Source organism: Schistocerca serialis, chromosome 7, assembly GCF_023864345.2.
Source record: "Schistocerca serialis cubense isolate TAMUIC-IGC-003099 chromosome 7, iqSchSeri2.2, whole genome shotgun sequence".
Classification (NCBI taxonomy): Eukaryota; Metazoa; Arthropoda; class Insecta; order Orthoptera; family Acrididae; genus Schistocerca; species Schistocerca serialis.
In genome coordinates, this window is record NC_064644.1 from 180,062,868 (window position 1) to 180,086,184 (window position 23,317).

Consider the following 23,317-nt stretch of genomic DNA (forward strand, 5'->3'; position numbering starts at 1 on the left):
TTTCCCTTTAATATTTAATACATATTCTACCCTTGTTCTAAGCTTTATTGTAAAGTTTCTTGGTGTAAACATTTTGGAGGTTTGCCTAATGTCTTAAAGAAATTTATCTAGAACTGTTTTAATTATTTTAATTGGCTGATTCATTTAAAATTGTTTAATTTAAAAATTTTAAAAGGTCAATATTGTAATTGTGTACACAGTTCTGCATATCAGTGCGTACACAACTTTCCCACTAGAGCGCGCCCCGCTAAGCACAACAGCGCAGGCGCAGCGCTCATCCGTCTCCGCACTACGAGGTGTCGCTGCCATAGAGACGGACCAAATTCTGCTTTCGCCGATCCTCATATTAATATGTAACGCAGCCAATGAGATTGCTGCTAACGTAGAACCTTTTCTCCTCGCGGATCACACTCACGCAGCGATACATGAACGCGCGAGGTACTATAACGAGTGTACAGACCTCCGATTATTCAGTCTGCATTTGTCTGCACCAGTCTACATTTGTCTGTACCAGTCTATAGTCAAGTTTCAGTCTGCACCTAAAAAGATTACCATATTCCTGTATAGAGCCATGAAGATAAATGTATACACACTTTTGTCAAGTATCAGAGATATATGGGAGAATAAGATTAACGTACCAATACCAAAGGAACCTCAGATTGTCAATTGTAAATAGCATACAGAACCAAGTTCAGTAATTTTTATGCTTGTTATTATTTTAATAAATGTGTGTGAAAATTAATCAAGTTGTGTTTAAAGTTGGTCACCGTCAATCTGCTACTCTAAGCGTGCAAGTGGCATTTCTATCGTCTGACCTAATGGCAGAAGATCAACACGCCACGATAAGACCCCGAGACATATTGCTGACACTCGCCTACTTCGTTAGAGCGACAGGTCAAATAATCTGATGGTGTGTGTACTGAAGGTCTTACAGTACGCACACCACAATTGTTAAGGTCTTATTTCTTGAATTTGTTTCATAACCATTGACCATTAGAGGAATTTCATGTATAGAAAGGAATGGCACATAACATAGAAATTAATACTTGAAACTGCTGATTAAAGAAAAGAAAAGCTAAAGAAAAGAGGCAACAATACATATGAGCAGAGAAAGAAAAGATGAAAGCTGAAAACAAAAAATCAACGATAACTCACGAAAGATGAAAAGCACAATCTCACAATCATTTACTCATGTACATCCATCAAATAAGGAAAATCATAAACATTGAAATTCCTGGGGAAACCAAAATGACTGATACAAATGTTCGGAAGATTATTACCAAAGTAGAGACATACAACATTCAAATATGCAAACCAGTAATACTAAAATTCATTGGAGTTTTTTTACACGAATCTGATAACCTCAAGATAGAGAGTAAGATGGAAATTCCAACAACAGTATACTACGCCTTCCACATCATTGGCAATGGGTTCTACACAATGCTGGTGACTACTCTGAAGGACAGTAACAGGTGCAAACATGTAACTCTTTTGTGTCGGTTGTGAATAAATAGTTGCCACTATTTACATTCCAACCCTTGGTAATGCATTCAGGTCCAGGCGAGTTCAACCTATGGAGCAGAATGAAGATACAGAGACACCTACCATTTGGTCTTTTTGCTGTATTTTGGTGCCATGTCATCAAGAATCGGAAGAGTCCTTGGAAGATTTGGCATTAAGTGTGTTTTTCAACCAACTTCAAAACTGCAAAACCTGTTGGGTTCGGTTAAGGATGATCTTGGCCTGAGGAAATGTGGTGTATACAAGATTCCTTGTCAATGTGGGGCAGCATATATAGGCCAGACATGTTGCACAGAAGAAGAACGCTGCATGTGAACATCAGCGTCATACACGCCTTCATCAACCAGAAAAGTCAGCAATTGAGGACCATTGTCTGAATACAGGACATCGCACGATTTATGAAAAGATGAAAGTTTTACCCCGAGCATCATCTTTCTCTAATTCCGTCACTAAGGAAGCAATACATACCCATACACCTGACAATCTCATCAACAGGAATGTGAGATTTCAACTAAGCACAGCCCGGAACCCTGCATTGGCTGCTATTAAATCACGATGCAAAAATCAAAATTTTTCGATAACAGACCCATCATAACATTGGTCTATTACAGTCTTTTGTGAGTAACATCTGGCTGTACTGTTAGTAAACGCAGCATACAGCGCACATGCAGGGGAGACGCTCTGCGATTTTCGGTTTGAGTATGGCAACATCTATCTGCAAATCATTGCGCATGCATGATTTCCATGCCTGCGCATTCTTCACCTGCATATTCTAGAAATGGGGTATCGATGTGCGGATACCGTCAGTTGTACCTAACCACCAGCAAGGTTGAACCACCTGAAGATGTCTGACAGTTGCTCCGAGAAATATTGTGGAATTTGCACAACACGATCCAGCAGCAAACCCGTGAAGACTATTTACAAGTTTCTTCTTGTTTTCCAAAATTTTCAAATTACCCCAGTTCCTTTTCTTGTAAGACTTTTACCAGTGACACTGAGGTAGTTTAATGAGAACTGAAGTGGTAAAATTAAAAGGAGCAACATCAGATACAGACTTCAGATGGTGTTGTCATATTGTTACTACATAACTCCTTCTGTAAGTACTAGAATAAATTATCCATGGAAGACCCATAAACTCACCTCTCTCAAAGTAAAATATTTAGTCAGTGTTAATTTAGATTTTAAAAAATTGTAGCTACAGAACATTCTTTTTTTTTTCAATTCATGGATCAAATTATACAAAATCTAATTAACAAAATAGTGTCAACTGTTATTTTCCGGGATGTCAAACATTTGACAGTGCAGTTCACAATATTCTCCAAGAGAAGGTCAAATATTATGGCAGCAGAGAGCTTGCTGGCAACAGTATTTAACCTACCCAACACAAACAATGTGGAGTATCACATTAAGAAACCCAGAGGGTGTACACAAAAATAGCATCTTTAAAATGGAAAATAATTACTACGGGTGATCCACACAGATGGATATTGGGTCTGCTCTTATTATACATAAATAATCTGCTATCATATATTCAATACACACAAATAGTTATCTTTGCTGATAATGTAAGTATTATAATTGAGCTTAATAAAGAAACTTTAACAACAGAAAACATAAATAAAAATTTATTGAAAAATAACAACTCATTCTCTGCACATGGAATTTAGATAAAACACTATAAATGCAGTTTGTACTAAACAAGGCCAGACTACATCACTAGAAATAACACAGGAGGGTGCTAAAAAAATAAAAGAGAACATTCTAAATTCTCAAGTGCTTATATTAATAAGAACCTTAACAGAAAGTGACATGTTACACATCTTCTTCAAGGTATATGCTATGCAACTATTATGTTACGGATAATAGATTTTGGAGATGAAAATGTAAAGAAATTAACTTTCCCTGTTTTCATTCACTAATGTCTGATGGCATCATATTTTTGGGTAAATCACCATTGAGGACAAAGAATACCCAGCCTTTGTGTGGTACAGAAGGGAGTGATGCAACAAGCCATAAAAATCTTTTACCACTTACCCAGTGGTTTAAGGAATTTAACACACATTAAAAGTAACTTCAAACACGAACTGAAATCATATCAGTTTGCTCCTGCTACTGCACAGCATACATACACATCAAAAAAAGATTTGCATCACCTCAGTTCAGAGAGTTCCGGAACCTGTATGGAAAACTGCAATAGAGATCAACATAAACACCATTTCCGCCCTTTTTATTGCTCATGAAAACTGCACATTGAATGTTGCATCACCAAACAGCAAGACCTTCAAGAGGTGATGGTCCAGGTTGCTGTGTACACTGGTACCTCTAATACCCAGTAGCACATCGTTTTGCATTGTTACATGCCCGTATTCGTCGTGGCATACTATCCACAAGTTCTTCAAGACACTGTTAGTCCAGATTGTCCCACTCCTCAATGGTGATTTGGTGTAGATCCCTCAGAGTGGTTGGTGGCTCACGTCATCCATGAACAGCCCTTTTCAATCTATCCCAGGCATGTTTGATAGGGTTGATGTCTGGAGAACATGCTGGCCACTCTAGTCAAGCGATGTCGTTATCCTGAAGGAAGTCATTTACAAGATGTGCACGATGGAGGCACGAATTGTCAGCCATGAAGACGAATGCCTGGCCAAAATGCTGCTGATATTGTTGCACTATCGGTTGGAGGATGGCATTCGTGATTGTACACCTGTTACAGCACCTTCCATGACCACCAGCGGTGTACTTTGGCCCACATAATGCCATTCCAAAACAGCAAGGAACTTCCACCTTGCTGCACTCACTGGACACTTTGTCTAAGGCATTCAGCCTGACCGGGTTGTCTCCAAACACATCTCCGATGATTGTCTGGCTGAAGGCATATGCGACACTCATTGGTGAAGAGAACATGATGCCAATGCTGAGCGATCCATTCGGCTTGCTGTTGGGCCAATCTGTGCCATGCTGGATGGTGTCATGGTTGCAAAGATGAACCACACCATGGATGTCGGGAGTGAAGTTGCACATCACATAGCCTGGACAGTTCCCTTGTTGAGAGCCCTTCCTGGCACAAAGTAACAATGCGGACGCGATCAAACCGTGATATTGATCATCTAGGCATGGTTGGACTACAGACAACACGAGCCGTGTACCTCCTTCCTGGTGGAATGACTGGAACTGATCGGCTGTTGGTCCCACCCCCCCACCCCCCAGCCCCTCCCGTCTAAGGGTGCTGCTCAAGCATGGTTGTTTACACCTTTGGGTAGGTTTAGTGACATCTCTGAACAGTCAAAGGGACTGTGTCTGTGATTCAATATCCATAGTCAACGTCTATCCTCAGTAGTTGTAGGAGCCGGGATGATGCAAAAGTTTTTTGATGTGTGTATTAAAATGTTTTGTGCATGAGTGTGCGTGTTTACGAGTGAAAGGGAGGAGTTTCAGATGGGTGAGGGTAGGAGGGATATAAGAATGGAGGGGGAAGGATATAGGAGGAAAAGGGGGTGGTCAGAGGAGGAGAGAGGCAGAGGGGATAAAGAGGGAGGCTGGATATTGTTGAATATAAATCACTTTATCTACAAAACCAACAGCTTAACACAATCGTGCAAATGGTCAGCAAGTTGCTATCTTTTTTCTCTGAGAAAATGCTTCATAATTTTGAAGTTGTCTGATTTCACGTCATACGTTGCAGTTATGATCCATACAATATGCTAATATCAAGGCACTGCCGACATATATGCCGTGAAAAAGAATTATGGAATATGAAAGACAGAGGAGGAGGAGGATTATAGCGTAATATCACACTGCTCAATGCCTTTTCTATTCAGTAAAGAACTATCTAACCTCACACAGATATTAACTGAGCAACTGATTTACTGAGCTCGCATTTGAGAGCAGTAACATTCAAAAAACATCTGACAAACCAGATTTATGTTATCCATGGTTCCTTTGCAAATGTAATGACCTTGTCCTGGGGACGTTAAACCCTTCATTTCCTTTTTTACACAGAAATTTACATACAATTCTGGATTTTTCACTGTTTTAAAACAAAAAGTATGAAGTTTGAGACTTCCTATATCATGAGTTCAAATTCACGAACAATGGAAAGCACGTGAATGAAAAAAAAAAATTGTCAAATGTTCATGCTTGAATGCTTCAAACAAAGATGGAAGAAAAGGAAAGGTGACAAATGCTGAACATCTGAGTTCTTTTACTTACAGCAGAATAAAATTCGTCTTGCTCAGCAGAGAGTACAACTTCTTTCAGTTCCTTTGAAATGCCAGGAACACCTGAGAGATCAACTCTATTGTTGTTAATAGTCAATAGTTCATGAACCATTGCCTGATAGGTCCACTGAAAAATAAATTTATCTTCAGTAAATGCATAGACATATGTAAGTTCACTAATTAGTGTCAATCTGCAAAATACCTGATTAAGGAGAGGAGTAACAGGATCATCACGTCTGTCCAAAATCAGTAACACTGGTGGAACTTCTGACTGTCTAAACTCAAAAAGGGATGCTTCTTTAGACAAAACTTCCTGAAACAGTATTTATTATCACTTACTTACAGATCATACATATATCAAATATGAACAGCAATCATATTAACAAAAAATAAATAATTTATAAGCTAAGAAAGAATTGAAAAGTGGGCAAAAATAAACACAGAAGGATGTGGAAAGGCAGCAGAGAAAAATGCACGTTATTTGAAAACCCATAATGAAAGTGACAGCGGTAGAGAAAACACACACAAATGCGCGATAGAGGCAGAGAGAGAGAGAGAGAGAGAGAGAGAGAGAGAGAGAGAGAACGAACAGGGAAGGGATGTGTTATGAAATCCAGTATTTTCATTATTTTTCATCATAATGTGACAATTTCATTATAAGTGTTCTTAGTTTATATGCCTGTAACATAGATCACAGAAACTGAAAGCTGAACATTCCCTTATGGAACCACAAAGCTCCAGCCACAATCTGCCAACCGATATTACTGTGCATGGCTGCACACTGTGCCACTTTCCATATTGGAATGACAAGCAGTTTAACAATTACATTCTTGTTGAGAATTGAGTGTATCAGTTGCCATACACTTGACTGAGAGTCGCATGTATGTTTTGGGATTGAGAGTACTGACAAGCACTATTTAAAAAAGTGTGTTTATTGCAGCTATGAACACCAGAAAAGCAGTATAGCTGCACCTTTTCTCATTTGCTCTTAGCACCACTAAGAGGAAGTTTGTAGCTTACTTTACTTTAAAGTTGAACCTACAAATATTGAGCAATTTTGTAACAGAGAACTAGTGTGTAAATGGGTGTTTTAACGAGGATTTCACGAGTTGGAAACAAAAACCAAACTCAACGATGACAAACACTGCAGCACTCCATTCAAACAACAAATATACAAACTGCCATCCACCGCTATAATCACAGACAATGAATAAAACTGCAACAACTACTCAAAGTACGTGGGCATCACCTGGATAGGTCACTTACATACTGGCAACCTCTTCAGAAAGCAGCTGCAAAGTAAAGAAGCCACAATAATTTATTGCAAAAGCTAATGGGAAATTCTGGGGAACTAATACAATTTCAGGACACCAGCACTGGTTTTAGTTTACACATCATCTACATCTGCATCCATACTCCACAAGCCACCACTCATCACTTATGAATACCCACAGTCAATTACAGTTTACAGGGTTTTATTACATACAAAGTCTTTGAGCCCCACACATACCTGGGAACTTATTTCACATGCTCATACCTTCATAAACAGACTTCAGTGGGGCACCGTGTCAAACACTTTCTGGAAATCTAGGTATATGGAATCTTCCTGTTGTCGTTCACATCCACGGTTCCCACGAGGTCATACGAGAAAAAAGCAAGCTCAGTTTTGGACAACCAATGTTTTCTAAATCTGTACTTGTCTGTGAACAGAAAGTCTACACCTCACGGAAATTTATTACATTTGGAATGAGAATGTGGTCAAGAATTCTGCAGCAAACCAGAGTTAAGGGTTTTCATCTGTACTTTTATGGGTCTCTTCTTTTACCCTTCTTATATACAGGAGTCACCTGAGCTTTTCCTGCCACTTGGGACTTCATGCTGAGCAAGATACTTGCGATAAATACAAGCTAAGTACAGGGAAAATGCATTAGAGTACTCTCTGTACAACTTAAGTAGGGTTCCATCCAGACCTGACAACATATTTGTTTTCAACTTTCAGTTACTTCCTACACCCAGAAAGCGTATTACTACGTCCTCCAAACATGAGTCTGTACAATGATCAAACAATGAAATGATTGCACAATCCTCCAGTGTGAATGATAGCTTAAAAGTAATATTTCCTTTTGCTATCTCATATTACCACACCGCATTTGTCAACAAGTGACTGGATAGAAGGCTTCAAACCAATTAACAATTTCATGCATGACCAAAATTTTCTCGGGTTCACAGCAAGATGTTTTTCTAATGTATAACGGTGGTATAGCTGTATGCTTCACACACTGATCTTTTAACAGATGCATGAATTTCTACCAACTTCTGCCGATCACCATCTGTGCATTCTTTTTTGAACCACGAGTGCAACTATCTCTGCTTCCTCAGCAATTTTCATATTTTCTTATTGAACCACAGTGGGTCTTTTCCACCTTAATCCACTTATTGAGCCCATATTTCCCCACGGCATGATTTATAATCCATTTAAACTTTGTCCGTAATTCCTCCATGCCCATCATATTGTAAGTAAAGGATGCCCATTCATTTTCTAAGTGAGAAGTGAAAAACTGCTTATTTGCTCTTTCTCTGAAAAATACTCTCCTAGTCCTCTTGATAGATTCATTAACTTGCGTAGCCACCATGGCTGTCATGCCATCATGATATCCGTGTCTCTATACTGCCATCGTCAATAAGTCAGTGCTGTCTGAAGCTACAATGTCTAAAATATTTCCGGTGCATTTGGGCTGTAGAACTAGCTGCTCAAGAAAGTTATCAGAAAATACATTCAAAAGTATTTCACAAGACTGCCTATTCATACCACCTGCAATGATCCACAGGCACTCAAGTCCATACAAAGTAAGTTAAAGCCATCTCCAACTAATATGACATAACTGGGTTACTTCCACACTAATGTGCATAGATTTTCTTTGAATGACTCTTAAAACTGTCATGGCACCATCAGGTGGCTGGTAAAAACAGTCAATAATTAACTTGAGTTCACACTGACCTGTTACGCACATCCAGACAACTTCAGTCAGACTCAATTTCAACCTCGAGTGACATTATTTTTGTCAACTGCAAAGGACACTCCACCTCTTCCAGAACTCTAATTTGTCTTTTCGATATACGTTTCATGCCTCACTACATATTTCAGAGATTTCTATTTCAGATTTCAGCTAGCTCTCAATTCCAAGAATAATATGAGCACGACAACTTTCCTGGAGGGCAGTAAATTCAGGGATTTTGTCAATAATACTTCAACACTTTATTGTTACAATTTTGGCAGCCAAAGTATCTTTACTTTGAACACAGTCTGATTTGACTCTGTGTGTACTGAGTGGCAAGTGTTCATCAGAGGACCTCAAATTACTGCCTGGCCTAAAAGAAAAACCCGTGTACTCTGCTATCTGAGCAACCGCTTTGTGTAGTGCACTCATGACCTATCAAGATGAGTCCTAAATTCTCCAAAACAAAAGGCAAGTCCAGAAATCTGCAGCCAAGACTATCACAGAATTGAAGGAGTCACTGGCTCCAAACAAAAAGACCCTGATCAATTCTCAGATTGATGCTGCAAATTGTGATATGTGCTTGCATCCCACACCCAAGGTCAACAGTCTCCACTACCTCCACTGAAGATGGTCTCAAAACCCAAGTGACAGACATTGGTGTAGATAAGATCCACAACTTACAGATGGCTGTACCCTGCATGCTTGATAATTGCAGGCAAAGCCTCCTTTCCTTCACATCTCAGACAAAGCCCCCAGCAGACATATTGAGTGCACATTGGATTTCTTTCTGGCCCTGGACACTATGTCCCTATAGGGCTCTATAATGCGCCTCACTCTGGAACTCCAATAACAAGGAAACCCGAAGGAGTGGCCACCTGTTCACTCATACAGTGAATGAGTGAGGCCAGACGGCCATGCTCCACATTGACTCTCTGCCTCGAACAATGCTGTGAATGTGTGAATCTACACTTTAAATTTACCTTAATGCAAGATTACACCTCATAAATACAGAAGCATGCACGAAATTTAAGAATAAAAATACAAAAATAACACACAAAAAGCAAAATATGTAACTTGCTGCTCTGACGGTGTGTCATAGGCAGCAGCTGAATGGTTCTCATATCACTTAGTGGATGTCCAACACTGAGTGATTATGCATATTGTATTTGGTATGCCTCTGTTTATTCCCATTCAGTGGTTCCTGGTGCTAAGCAACATCACTCCATCTCAAGTAAGAGAGTGCAAGCTCTCATTTGGTTAAATACAAGAATAGAAAAGAATCACCAGTGAGATGATTTTCAGCAAGATTTTACAACCCAACTGAAATCCTGTCAACCAGCCTGAAGAACCTCGATTAGTCTGTTAGCTAGTGGTTCCAATCCTGTGGCTGCCTGGAAATTGGAACGGTCATCTTCACCCAGCAAGACTGCTTGTAAGGCAAAAACCCAGTTATCAAATTCCCTGACACAATCTTCCTCTGGTCACTTGGTGAAAAGTGAATCTAATCACATGTACGACAGAGGGAATGGCTGCTACTCTCTACAACTGTGAATAGCGAGACACACTGTGCTGTGAATGCAGTGAGATGGTACAGATAGTGCCACATTTTGTTCAGGGTTGCCCCTTACATGCTTTTGCCAGATCCTTGGACAAACTACACCAAGCTGCTCTAAAGCAACTGCATCATTGGAAAACTTAATAAACTGATCTAGTTTTTATTTAACTAGTTATTTATAATTTCTTTGTTTATGATTGTTAATGGACTTGAGATTACAATGAAGTGAATACCCTTAACTGCATACGGGCGTTGATATAAGTCAACGGGGACAGTTGAAAATGTGTGCCCCGACCGGGACTCGAACCCGGGATCTCCTGCTTACACAGCAGATGCTCTATCCATCTGAGACAGAGACACAGAGGATAGTGCGAATGCAGAGACTTATCTCTGGCATGTCTCCTGTGAGACCCACATTCCCAACTTGTCCTGCACTATATTTATAGTGCCCATGCCCATTATACTCATTACTCGCAGCTTTTTGCGGATTCCCATAGAGTTCAGGCACTGTTTGTGCATCTGCACAGAAGAAGATGGTCAAATGTCCAATGAGCCTTAACTATATATAAGGCTCACCAGCCATTTGACCATCTTCTGTGCGTACACGTACACACACACACACACACACACACACACACACAGTCTCTGGCAACTGAGACCACACTGCATGGTTTCAGTTGTCTGATACTGCAGTCATGTGTGTGAGTTGCATTTGCGAGGACTGTCTATTTTTCTTCTTCTTCTTCTTCTTCTTCTTCTTCTTCTTCTTCTCTCTCTCTCTCTTTTTTTTTTTTTTTTTTTTTTTTTTTTTTTTTTTTTTTTTTTTGTTCGTACATATCTGCAACTCAATCACAAAGTAGGTAGCTTACAAAGGACTTATTAGACTACTACTTGAAAACTGCTCTTCAGTCTGGTACATGTACCAGAAAGGATTGGTACAGGAAATAGAGAATATCCAAAGGTAAGCAGCAAGTTGTCATAGCTTCATTTTGTAATTGAGTTAGCATCGTGGAGATGCTCATCCAATCCCAGTTTCAAAGGATACAATACTTTCCTAGAAAACTCAACCAATACATTGCTGTCTCCTACATATATCTTGCAAAAAGTCAATGAAGGTAAACTTAGTGATATTAAAGTTCACATGGAGGGTTATTACACCATTTGCAACTCTAACAACAGGGAAATGATGGGGAGGGGCAGGGGGTGGGAGATGGCCGCAGTACACATTACAAAGTATCCTTCACTACACATCATAAGCTGACTTGTGTAGTATAAACATACATGTAGTGCTCCAGGGCGCAAATAAATATTAAGAAAAAAAAAGAGTCGAGGGGCATGAAAGGGAAGCAGTCGTTGGAAGGGAGTGATACAGGGTTGCAGCCTATCCCCGATGTTATTCAATCTGTATATTGAGCAAGCAGTAAGGGAAACAAAAGAAAAATTTAGAGTAGGTATTAAAATCAATGGAGAAGATTGATGACATTGTAATTCTGTCAGAGACAGCAAAGGACCTAGAAGAGCAGCTGAATGGAATGGACAGTGTCTTGAAAGGAGGATATAAGATGAACACCAACAAAAGCAAAACGAGAATAATGGAATGTAGTCGAATTAAGTCGGGTGATGCTGAGGGAATTAGATTAGGAAATGAGACACTTAAAGTAGTAAAGGAGTATTGCTATTTCGAGGGCAAAATAACTGATGATGGTCAAAGTAGAGAGGATATAAAATGTAGACTGGCAATGGCAAGGAAAGCATTTCTGAAGAAGAGAAATTTGTTAACATTGAATATAGATTTAAGTGTCAGGAAGTCGTTTCTAAAAGTATTTGTATGGAGTGTAGGAAGTGAAACATGGACGATAACTAATTTGGACAAGAAGAGAATAGAAGCTTTCAAAATGTGGTGCTACAGAAGAATGCTGAAGATTAGATGGGTAGATCACATAACTAATGAGGAGGTATTGAATAGAATTGGGGAGAAGAGGAGTTTGTGGCACAACTTGACTAGAAGAAGGGATCGGTTGGTAGGACATGTTCTGAGGCATCAAGGGATCACCAATTTAGTATTGGAGGGCAGTGTGGAGGGTAAAAATCGTAGAGGGAGACCAAGAGATGAGTACACTAAGCAGATCCAGAAGGATGTAGGTTGCAGTAAGTACTGGGAGATGAAGAAGCTTGCACAGGATAGAGTAGCATGGAGAGCTGCATCAAACTAGTCTCAGGACTGAATACCACAACAACAACACATGTTTTACAGAGGATTAAATGCCTTTTACACTAAAAAAAAGGTTGTTCAAACCAAATCACAAAACAGGAAGTGTGTTTTATGTAGGTGGCTCTGTCACTGAATATTTTTGTCTGTCACAAAGAAAGGTTGGGTATTATAAAATGTGGCAACTGACTCTCAAAAAATAGTTTAACTATATAATCTCAGAAGGTTCTGCAGATTGGTAGCTTCCTCTCCAAAGCCCTGACACTCATCCAATGTACTCATATTACAGATACCACATGATGAATATTGTAAGAAAAGTACGGCTGTTATGCTTAAGTTTCTAAGCAACCTTCCACAGAACAACTGGCTACCATTATCAGAAGTGAAAGGAAAAAAAAACATTTAGACACTCACTCTGCAGTACTGAATGAAATTAAGTTCACAGCAACAATTATGTTCAAAATGTACCATTGTACTCTAAGGTATCATTTTATACAGAAAGCAGTTTAGAAAGGTAAGAATGATAATTTACATACCTATTTTCTGGCACTATGTGGAACTGCCTCAATTGTCTTAACAGCTAAAATAGAGCACATACTTCCAGTCTTAACAGCTAAAATAGAGCACATACTTCCAGTTAAACTTAGAGCTGCTCGTTATAATGTAAAATAACATTCTCCAAATAGGGTATTCTAAAACAAATATTCAACAAAAACCAGAAACTGGTGGGGCCACTAACCAAAAAAGAAATTTATGCATTAGAGGATAGTGACCTGTGTAAAATAGGGTGCAACATAAGCTTGTTACATCAGATCAACAATGAGTTACGTCACGGCATAGCTCTTTCCAATCAATTCCATCACTTCCACAGAATAGGGAGCTGACAGCTTATGAAGGGAATGCAGCGTGCACTGGTACTGTACTTACAAAGCCTTCTTGACTGTTCCACCAGCTTTTATGTTTCTTTAATTCCAGAATTCAACAGACCACCTCCAATTATGTTGCTAGTGATTAGTGTCTATAATTTTTGAGAACATATTTGGAATAAAATGATCTAAATTCACTTACAATAAAAGAATTAGTCTTGATTGCAAAACAGAAGACAGTTTACCTGAGCTGATGACTGTGCCTTCCGGTATACAGTTCAGCTCTGCTCAGTGCCTCTGCAGATCACTGAAGGAGGTGCTCTATGTTCTGAAGATTATCTGTATAGATTGAAACCAGTCACCACCAATAAACTGTCTTCTATTTTGCGATCAAGACAGATTTTTCCGTTATAGATGAGAGTGTTCTTTGGGCTCAATCATTTTCTCTGTTGAGTACACCTACTGGACTGCTGAAAGTGCAATTGGGAGGGGAGGGTTGGAATGACAAAATTTTGTCCTCAAGAGTCCTCACCAGCATCTTTGGGATCAAATACATCCAAGCACTACATACAATGATGTTGTCTGGGAGGTGAATGCCACAAATAGAGAGAAAAACTGACAGTACCATAAAAAATTAGTCTATTAAGAATTATCAGTACTCACAATGTTATAACTATTTTCATTCCTTCAGATGCTACAAAATGAAGATACATGAACTATATTGGGAATGCATTCTTTTCGTATAGCAAATTCAAAGTAGATCTGTAAAGGAATCAAGGTGCTACTTTGCTATGGCACTGACAAACAGAAAACCCTTAGTAGAAATGCTTGGATAACACAAGAGTACAAAATATAACAATACAGTGAAAGAAGTTGGGAAAAGGAAATCCAGACACCTAAAAAAATGAGACTGATACAAGACGCAAAATGGATAAACAAGAAGGGCTAGGAGAGAAATGCAAAACTGAAGCAAGCATTACTGTACAAAATTAAACAATTTTTTCAAGGAAGGAGAAGCAGCTGTATAGAGAGCTCAGATGGCAAGCCATTACTAACCAAAGAAATGAAGGCTGAAAAATTGAATACATAGATGAGTTACATAATAGAAAGAAACTTTAAGACAATATTATGGAAAGGGAAGAGGAAATGGATGGAGATGAAATGGGGGGTGAGATGCTGCAAGATGAATTTGACAAGAGTACTGAAGGATCTACATCAGATCAAGGCACCTGGAGTAAATGATACGCCCCTCAAAATTATGTAGATCACTGGGAGTACAAATCATGACAAAACTGTTCCACCTAGTATGCATGATATATGATACAGGTGAAATACTCGCAGACTTTAGAAAGAATGGAATAATCCTAAAGCAAAAGTAGTTAGATGCAGACAGGTATGAGTATTACTAGACCCTCATTTTAATAAATCATTGTTACAAAATACTACACATTATACAAGAACAGAACAAGTGCTACATACACTATGTGATCAAAAGTATACGGACACCCCCAAAAACATACGTTTTTCATATAAGGTGCATTGTGCTGCCACCTACTGCCAGGTACTCCATATCAGCAATCTCAGTAGTCATTAGACATCGTGAGAGAGCAGAATACGGTGCTCCGCGGAACTCACGGACTTCGAACGTGGTCAGTTGATTGGGTGTCACTTGCGTCTTATGTCTGTATGCGAGATTTCCACACTCCTAAACAACAGAGACAGCTGACAGTTGAAAAGGCCGACATCTATCCAGACCATCACACAGGAATTCCAAACTCCATCAGGATCCATTGCAAGCACTATGACAGTTGGGCAAGGAGGTGAGAAAACTTGGGATTTCAATAGTTGAGTGGCTGCTCATAAGCCACTCATCACGCCAGTAAATGCCAAACGACACCTCGCTTGGTGTAAGGAGCGTAAACATTGGATGACTGAAAAGTGGAAAAACATTGTGTGGAGTGATGAATCACAGTACACAATGTGGCAATCTGATGGCAGGATGTGGGTATGGCGAATGCCCGGTGAACGTCACCTGGGCGTGTTTAGTGCCAACAGTAAAATTTGGAGGCGGTGGTGTTATGGTGTGGGTATTATAAAATGTGGCAACTGACTCTCAAAAAATAGTTTAACTATATAATCTCAGAAGGTTCTGCAGATTGGTAGCTTCCTCTCCAATTTCATGGAAGGGTCTTGCACCTCTTGTTGTACTGCATGGCACTACCACAGCACAGGCTTACATTGATGTTTGAAGTGCCTTCTTACATCCCACTGTTTAAGAGTAATTCTTAGATGACGATTGCATCTTTCAACACGATTGAGCACCTGTTCATAATGCACTGCCTGTGGCGGAGTCGTTACACAACAATAACATGCCTGTAAGGGACTGGCCTGCACAGAATCCTGACCTGAATCCTATATAACACCTTTGGGATGTTTTGGGACACTGACTTTGTGCCAGACCTCAGCAAACAACATTGATCTCTCCCCTCAGTGCAGCACTCAGAGCAGCCATTCCCCAAGAAATCTTCCAGCAGCTGACTGAACATATGCCTGCGAGAGTGGAAGCTGTCATCAAGGCTAAGGGTGGGCCAACACCACACTGAATTCCAGCATTGCCGATGGAGGGCATCATGAACTTGTAAGTCATTTTCAGCCAGGTGTCCAGATACTTTTGACCACAATTTCAGAAAGCAAGTCATTAATGTCAACTGACACTAAGATGACGAGAGAGACACAATGTCAGAAGAAAATACATGTTTTGGGAGTCCTGCAGACACAGTTCTAGTGTGGCACAGATAACAGGTAGATATCTATTGGCAAGGAGCTGAATGATTGGTACAACTATTGATCTGATAGAATTAAAATTTCATTGAGACGTATGAGTCTCAACTTTATCTTCAATAATGATGCAAGCTGAAGAAATGAATTAAAATTTTTGCCATTCCCAGGACTTGAACCCAGATGTCCTGCTTATTAGGCAGATGTGCTAACCATTACACTACCATAGCAGCATGGCTAACACTGCTGCACGGATTGCCCTAGTCCAGTGCCCTCTCTAACAAAATCTTCAATTCATGCCTTCCACCCATTCTCCCCTTCTTAAGGCATGATTTTCTCATTATATACAAAACTGGGATGCTATTCCAATACTGGAGAGCCTCAGCATGACTGACAATTTAAGAAGGGGAAAATTGGTTGAAGGCATGAATTACAGTTTGTGTTAGGGAGGGCATTGGACTATGTTAGTCCATGCAGCTGTGTTAACCATACTGCAACGATTGTGTAAAGGCAAGCACAACTGCCTTGTAAGCAGGAGACCCAGGTTCAAGTCCCAGCCGTTTCACAAATTTTAATTCATTTCTTCAGCTTCAATCACTATCAAAGATCAGTAAACTGTTTCAAGCATTGTTTACAGAGACTTGGTGACTGTGCTGAAAAACAGTTTCATGTGTCTTTGTCACTTTGAAGTGTAATGCAGCATTCAATCAATGAAAGTTGCTTGGCCTTCCATGATAACGTGTATTTACTTTTTGAAGTCCCTTTGTAACAGTCAACTTCTTGTTGTTGTGTTCTTCAGTCCTGAGACTGGTTTGATGCAGCTCTCCATGCTACTCTATCCTGTGCAAGCTTCTTCATCTCCCAGTACTTACTGCAACCTACATCCTTCTGAATCTGCTTAGTGTATATATCTCTTGGTCTCTCTCTCTATGATTTTTACCCTCCACACTGTCCTCCAATGCTAAATTTGTGATCCCCTGATGCCTCAGAACATGTCCTACCAACCGATCCCTTCTTCTAGTCAAGTTGTGCCACAAACTCCTCTTCTCCCCAATTCTATTCAATACCTCCTCATTAGTTATGTGATCTACCCATCTAATCTTCAGCATTCTTCTGTAGCACCACATTTCAAAAGCTTCTATTCTCTTCTTGTCTAAACTATTTATCATCCATGTTTCACTTCCATACATGGCTACACTCCGTACAAACACTTTCAGAAACGACTTCCTGACATTTAAATCTATACTCGATGTTAACAAATTTCTCTTCTTCAGAAACGCTTTCCTTGCCACTGCCAGTCTACATTTTATATCCTCTCTACTTCGACCATCATCAGTTATTTTGCTCCCCAAATAGCAAAACTCCTTTACTACTTTAAGCGTCTCATTTCCTAATCTAATTCCCTCAGCATCACCCGACTTCATTCGACTACATTCCATTATCCTCATTTTGCTTTTGTTGATGTTCATCTTATATCCTCCCTTCAAGACACTGTCATTCCATTCAACTGCTCTTCCAAGTCCTTTGCTGTCTCTGACAGAATTACAATGTCATCGGCGAACCTCAAAGTTTTTATTTCTTCTCCATGGATTTTAATGCCTACTCCGAACTTTTCTTTTGTTTCCTTTACTGCTTGCTCAATATACAGATTGAATAACATCGGGGAGAGGCTACAACCCTGTCTCACTCCATTCCCAACCACTGCTTCCCTTTCATGCCCCTCGACTCTTAGAACTGCCATCTGGTTTCTGTACAAATTGTAAATAGCCTTTCGATCCCTGTATTTTACCCCTGCCACCTTTAGAATTTGAAAGAGAGTATTCCAGTCAACATTGTCAAAAGCTTTCTCTAAGTCTACAAATGCTAGAAACGTAGGTTTGCCTTTCCTTAATCTTTCTTCTAAGATAAGTCGTAAGGTCAGTATTGCCTCACGTGTTCCGACATTTCTACGGAATCCAAACTGTTCTTCCCCGAGGTCGGCTTCTACCAGTTTTTCCATTCGTCTGTAAAGAATTCGCATTAGTATTTTGCAGCTGTGACTTATTAAACTGATAGTTCGGTAATTTTCGCATCTGTCAACACCTGCTTTCTTTGGGATTGGAATTATTATATTCTTCTTGAAGTCTGAGGGTATTTCACCTGTCTCATACATCTTGCTCACCAGATGGTAGAGTTTTGTCAGGACTAACAGCCAACTTGGAGAGTATCAATCTGCATAACTGATAAATGTAGGAACACTGAGCAATACTGACCCAACGACTTAGTTTAAAAAAAAAAAAAAAAAAAAAAAAAAAAAAAAAAGAAAGAGAGAGAGAGAGAGAGACTTTTGACAATGTTGAATGGCATACCCTCTTTGGAACTATAGAGTAAATTGGGACAAAATACAAAGAGTAGAAGGTTATTTACAATTTGTACAGAATGCAGACTGCATTGTGTAAGTCTAAGGAAATGAGTGGGAGGCAGTAACTGAGTAGGGAAGAGACATGGCTGTAGTCTATCCCTGATGTTATTCAATCAGCACTTTGAGGAAGCAGTAAAGCAAACCAAAGAGAAAGTTGGAAATTTGAGGGCTGGGAGAAATAATTAAAAATTAAGCTTTGTTGATAACAATAATTCCATAAGAGACAGCAAAAGGACTTGGAAAATCAGTTCAATTGGGTGGACAGTGTCTTGAAAACAGGTTACGAAATGAATCTCAACAACAGGAAAGCAAAGATAATTGAGTGTAGTCAAACTGAGGGGGTGTTTCGGGTATCAGATTAGGAAATGAGACAATGGACATATAACACAAATTTTCTATTTGGACAGCAACATAGCTGACAATGGCCAAAGCAAAGAGGGTATAAAAATCAAACTGGCAATAATAAGAAACTATTTTCTGAAAAAGAGAAGTATATTACCACCAAATAAAAATTTAAGTTGGTGAACCAAGAGACTGCCACAATGAGCATAGTGACTTTTAGGAATTAATGTATCAAGAAACTGTCACTGTAAGTATTGATAATGGTGTTGAGTGTAGATCTCTACTTTTGACATGTTCCATCAGTTGGTGAATACCTGAAAATGCTCCCATTATAGTGATACTAATGATTAAAAAAGGCAAATACTATTCAACCTGTGGCTGTTTGACTTCACATTAATATATTGGAGTGTTAGCAACTCTTTTCTGTTTGAAGTGTAGCCTTATATGGAAAATAAATGTAAACAATAAACAATACAGACAGGAACAGCACAGAATTTTTTGTAATACGGTGCTACAGAAGAATGCTGAAGTTTAGACAGGTAGATCAAATAATTAATTAAGAGATACTGAATTGTGTCATGAAGAAAAGGCTTATGATACAACCTGATTAAAATAAGTAATAGGAATCATGAGGCATCAAGGAATAGTTAATTTGGTAACAGGGATAAGCGCAGGAACTACAAATTGTAGATGGAAACCAAGGCTCAACTACAGTAAGCATGTTCGAATTTATATAAGTTACGATATATATACCGATATGGAGCCTGGCTTCGGACTCACAACAATAGTGACACTACAATCCTCAACTGCATTTTTAAACAACAATTCCTTGCACAGTTGCCAAAGGTATTCCTTGCATGCACTCAGGTATTAAAATATTTTTATGGAATTGGGCTTGAAGGTTCCATGGACACAACAGATTTTATTGTGCTTTCGGCATCATACAGTAATAGTGCACTGGCAACAGCACTGAGGCTGGTTATAGTATTGGTCCTAAATTTATCTGGCCAGTCTATTCTGTCTACATCTACAGCTACATATGTGGTGTGTGGCGGAGGGCACAATTCATGCCAAAGTCATACTCCCCCCCACCTCTGTTCCACTTGCGGATCGCACGAGGGAAAAACGACTGTCTGAATGCCTTAGTATGAGCTCTACTTTCCCTTATGCTTGAATGGTGATCATTGCACAATTTGTAAGTTGGTGGTAATAGTATGTGCTCTACATCCTCGGGGAAGATCGGATTTCGGAATTTAGTGAACAGCCCCTTCCGTTTAGCACGTCATCTCTCTGCAAGTGTATCTCACTTCAAACTTTCTATGAGATTTGTAATGCTCTTGCGATGGCTAAATGTACCAGTAATGAATCTTGCCACTGTTCTTTTGACCTTTTCAATCTCTTGAATGAGACCCAACTGGTAAGGATCCCAGATGAACAATACTCTAAAACTGGACGAACTAACGTATTGTAAGCAATTCCCTTTGTTGAAGGACTGTATCGCTTCAGAACTCTACCAATAAACCACAATTTAGAGTTCGTCTTGCCAGTTACTTGTGTAATTTGATCATTCCATCAGAGATCATTTTGAATAGTCACACCCAGATACTTGACGGATGTTACTGCTTCCAAAGATTGGACATTTATATTGTACTCGTACATTAATGGGGATTTTCGCCTTCTTATACACAGCAGGTTACACTTACTAATATTGAGAGATAATTGCCAGTCATTACACCACACATTTATTTTCTGCAAATCATTGATTTGTTCACAACTTTCATGTGATACTACTTTCCTGTGGACTACAGCATCATCGGCAAACAGTCTAATGCCACTGTCAATACCATCAACCAGATCGTTTATGTAAATCGTAAAAAGCAGAGACCCTATTACGCTGCCCTGGGGCACACCTGAAGTTACGCTTGCTTCTGTTGGAGTCACCCAATTCAGGATGACATACTGCTCTCTGTCTGTTAGAAAACTTTCTATCCAATCGCACATGTCATCAGATAGACATTAAGCGCGCACTTTTTGGAGCAAGCAACAGTGCAGAACTGAGTCAAATGCCTTTCGAAAGTCAAGAAATATGGCATCAACCTGGGAGCCGGTATCTATAGTCTGTTGTATATCATGCACAAAGAGGGCCAGCTGTGTCTCAGAAGACTGGTGTTTCCTAAAACCATGCTGGTTTCTGTAGATGATCTTCTCTGAGTCTAGAAAGGTCATTATGTCTTGAACAAAAAATATGTTCCATGATTCTACAACAAATCAATGTCAGTGAAATTGGCCAGTAATTATGTGCATTCGATTTTCTACCCTTTTTATAGATTGCTATGACATGGGCCTTCTTCCAGTCCCGTGGAACTTTCCGCTGTTCCAATGATCTCTGATAGATGATGGATAAGAATGGTGCTATATTTGTAACATAGTCAACATATAATCTTACGGGATACCAACTGGGCCAGATGCCTTCCTGGCGTCTAAGGATCTTAACTGTTTTACAATCCCAAACACTATGTCAGACATACTTGTGTCTGTTCAATAATTGAAAGGGGTAATGTTGCTGTAGTCATCTACCGTAAACGAGTTTTTGAAAGCTAGGTTTAGAATTTCGGTCTTCTGCTTATCATCATCCATTACATTATCCGTACTGTCAGCAGGAGAAGGTATTGAATTATTTGTAGCATTCATAGATTTTACGTATGACCAAAATTTTTTGGGGTTATTTTTAGAATCTGTAGATAAAATATTGCTTTCAAATTCATTAAAAGAATCTCTCATTAACTTTTTGACAGCTGCTTTCATTTCGCAAATTTCTGTTTGCCAGAGGGACAGTGACTACGTTTGAAATGACTGTGCAAAATTCTTTACTTTCTTAGCAACTTCCTAATATGTTTGTTGTACCTATGTGGATCCATTCCCTCCCTTATATTTTTGCTAGGCACATACTTCTCTAGCACGTGGTGGACAATACCTTTAAATTCCAACCAAAGATGCTCAATACCTTTGTGTCCCGCAGTGAATGCTTGGAGCTGACCAACCCATGTAGAGTTGGTTTTCTAACCAATTTCTCAAGGTTGTATGTTGAGAGCACTCCTAGAATAACTTCACACGAGTCTTTGCTTCTGCCCCCGTGTAATTTCCCCAGTCAATGGATGTCAGATTAAAGTCTCCACCTATAACTGATGGATAATTTGGATATTTAATTCCTGTGTACTCTAGACTTTCCCAGATACGTTCTGTGACATTTGTTGCGGATGCTGGTGGTCTATAAAAACATCCTAATACAATGGTCAATCCTTGTCCGATTGACAGCTTTATCCAGACTATTGCACAGTACGACCCACTATTGATCTCAACTGCATTTAAACAGCTTTTAACTGCAATGAACAAACCACCTCCCATAGCATCAGTCCTATCCTTCCTAAACATTGTCCAATCGTAGTTCAAAATTTCACTGCTATTTATGTCTGGTTTCAACAAGCTTTCGGTACCTAATATAATATTGGCATTGCTACTGTTTATTTCGGAGAGTAACCCGGGGATCTTGCTACAGACATTTTGACAATTTACTAACATGAGGTTTAGCATATTTAAATCCTTTGGAATGACCTGTTTAGGCGAACTAACAATTTTTAAAGTTGGCACACCCACATCAGTGTCATGAACTGGTAATTTTTCAGGCCAACGGTTTGTTTCCCAAGAGGAGGAACCTAATCTAAAAAGCCACCATGTGCATGCCACAAGTACTGTGCTACCCATGCAGCCGCTTCCTGTGTGTAGTGCACCTCTGATCTATCGAGGGGCATACTACAACCTTCCACCCCATAGTGTAGGTCGAGGAATCTACAACCATTTTCATCACAGAGTCGACGTGACCTCTGGTTTAGATTCTCCATTCGACTCCAAACCAGAGGACCCCAGTCCACCCTGGGTACAATGCTGCAGATCATCAGCTTGGCTTCCACTCTTGAGAGATGGAGGCCGCCTTCGCCAATTCAGCCAGCTGTCGGAAGGACCCAAGGATTTCCTCGGAACCCCAACGGCAGGTATCGTTGGTGCCGACATGTGCAACAATCTGCAGCTGGCTGCACCCCGCACACTCAATAGCCACTGGAAGAGCCTTTTCCACATCACAGACACGAAAAATCTAGGATGGAATAATGGCAATATTACAAAAAGGATAGACTGCTACTCACCATTTACCAGATATGCTGAGTCGCAGATAGACACAACAAAAACTCTGTCAAACACACTTTGTGTGTGTGTGTGTGTGTGTGTGTGTGTGTGTGTGTGTGTGTGTGTGTAAATTGTCTAATTCTGATTACTGCCTATTTGAATGAAAGCTTACTCATTTGAAATCTTTTTGTTGTGCTGATCTGCAACTCAACATCTCTGCTGCTTATTTGGTGAGTAGCAATCTATCCTT

The 23,317-nt window shown here is 39.6% G+C and overlaps 1 protein-coding gene across 2 annotated transcripts in view; it reads right to left on the minus strand.

The window, feature by feature from the left end:
* LOC126412110 (vacuolar protein sorting-associated protein 45) overlaps positions 1-23,317 on the minus strand; it is a 146,093-nt gene that overhangs the window by 59,491 nt on the left and 63,285 nt on the right. For both annotated transcript variants that reach the window (XR_007575231.1, XM_050081540.1), the window contains exons 5-6: positions 5,941-6,051; positions 5,731-5,865 (exon numbers count right to left, since the gene is read on the minus strand). Coding sequence is in view for 1 of the 2 variants with exons in the window: in XM_050081540.1 (XP_049937497.1) it covers positions 5,731-5,865; positions 5,941-6,051 (246 nt within the window). In the remaining variant the exon portion in view is untranslated. The remainder of the gene's footprint in view (positions 1-5,730; positions 5,866-5,940; positions 6,052-23,317) is intronic.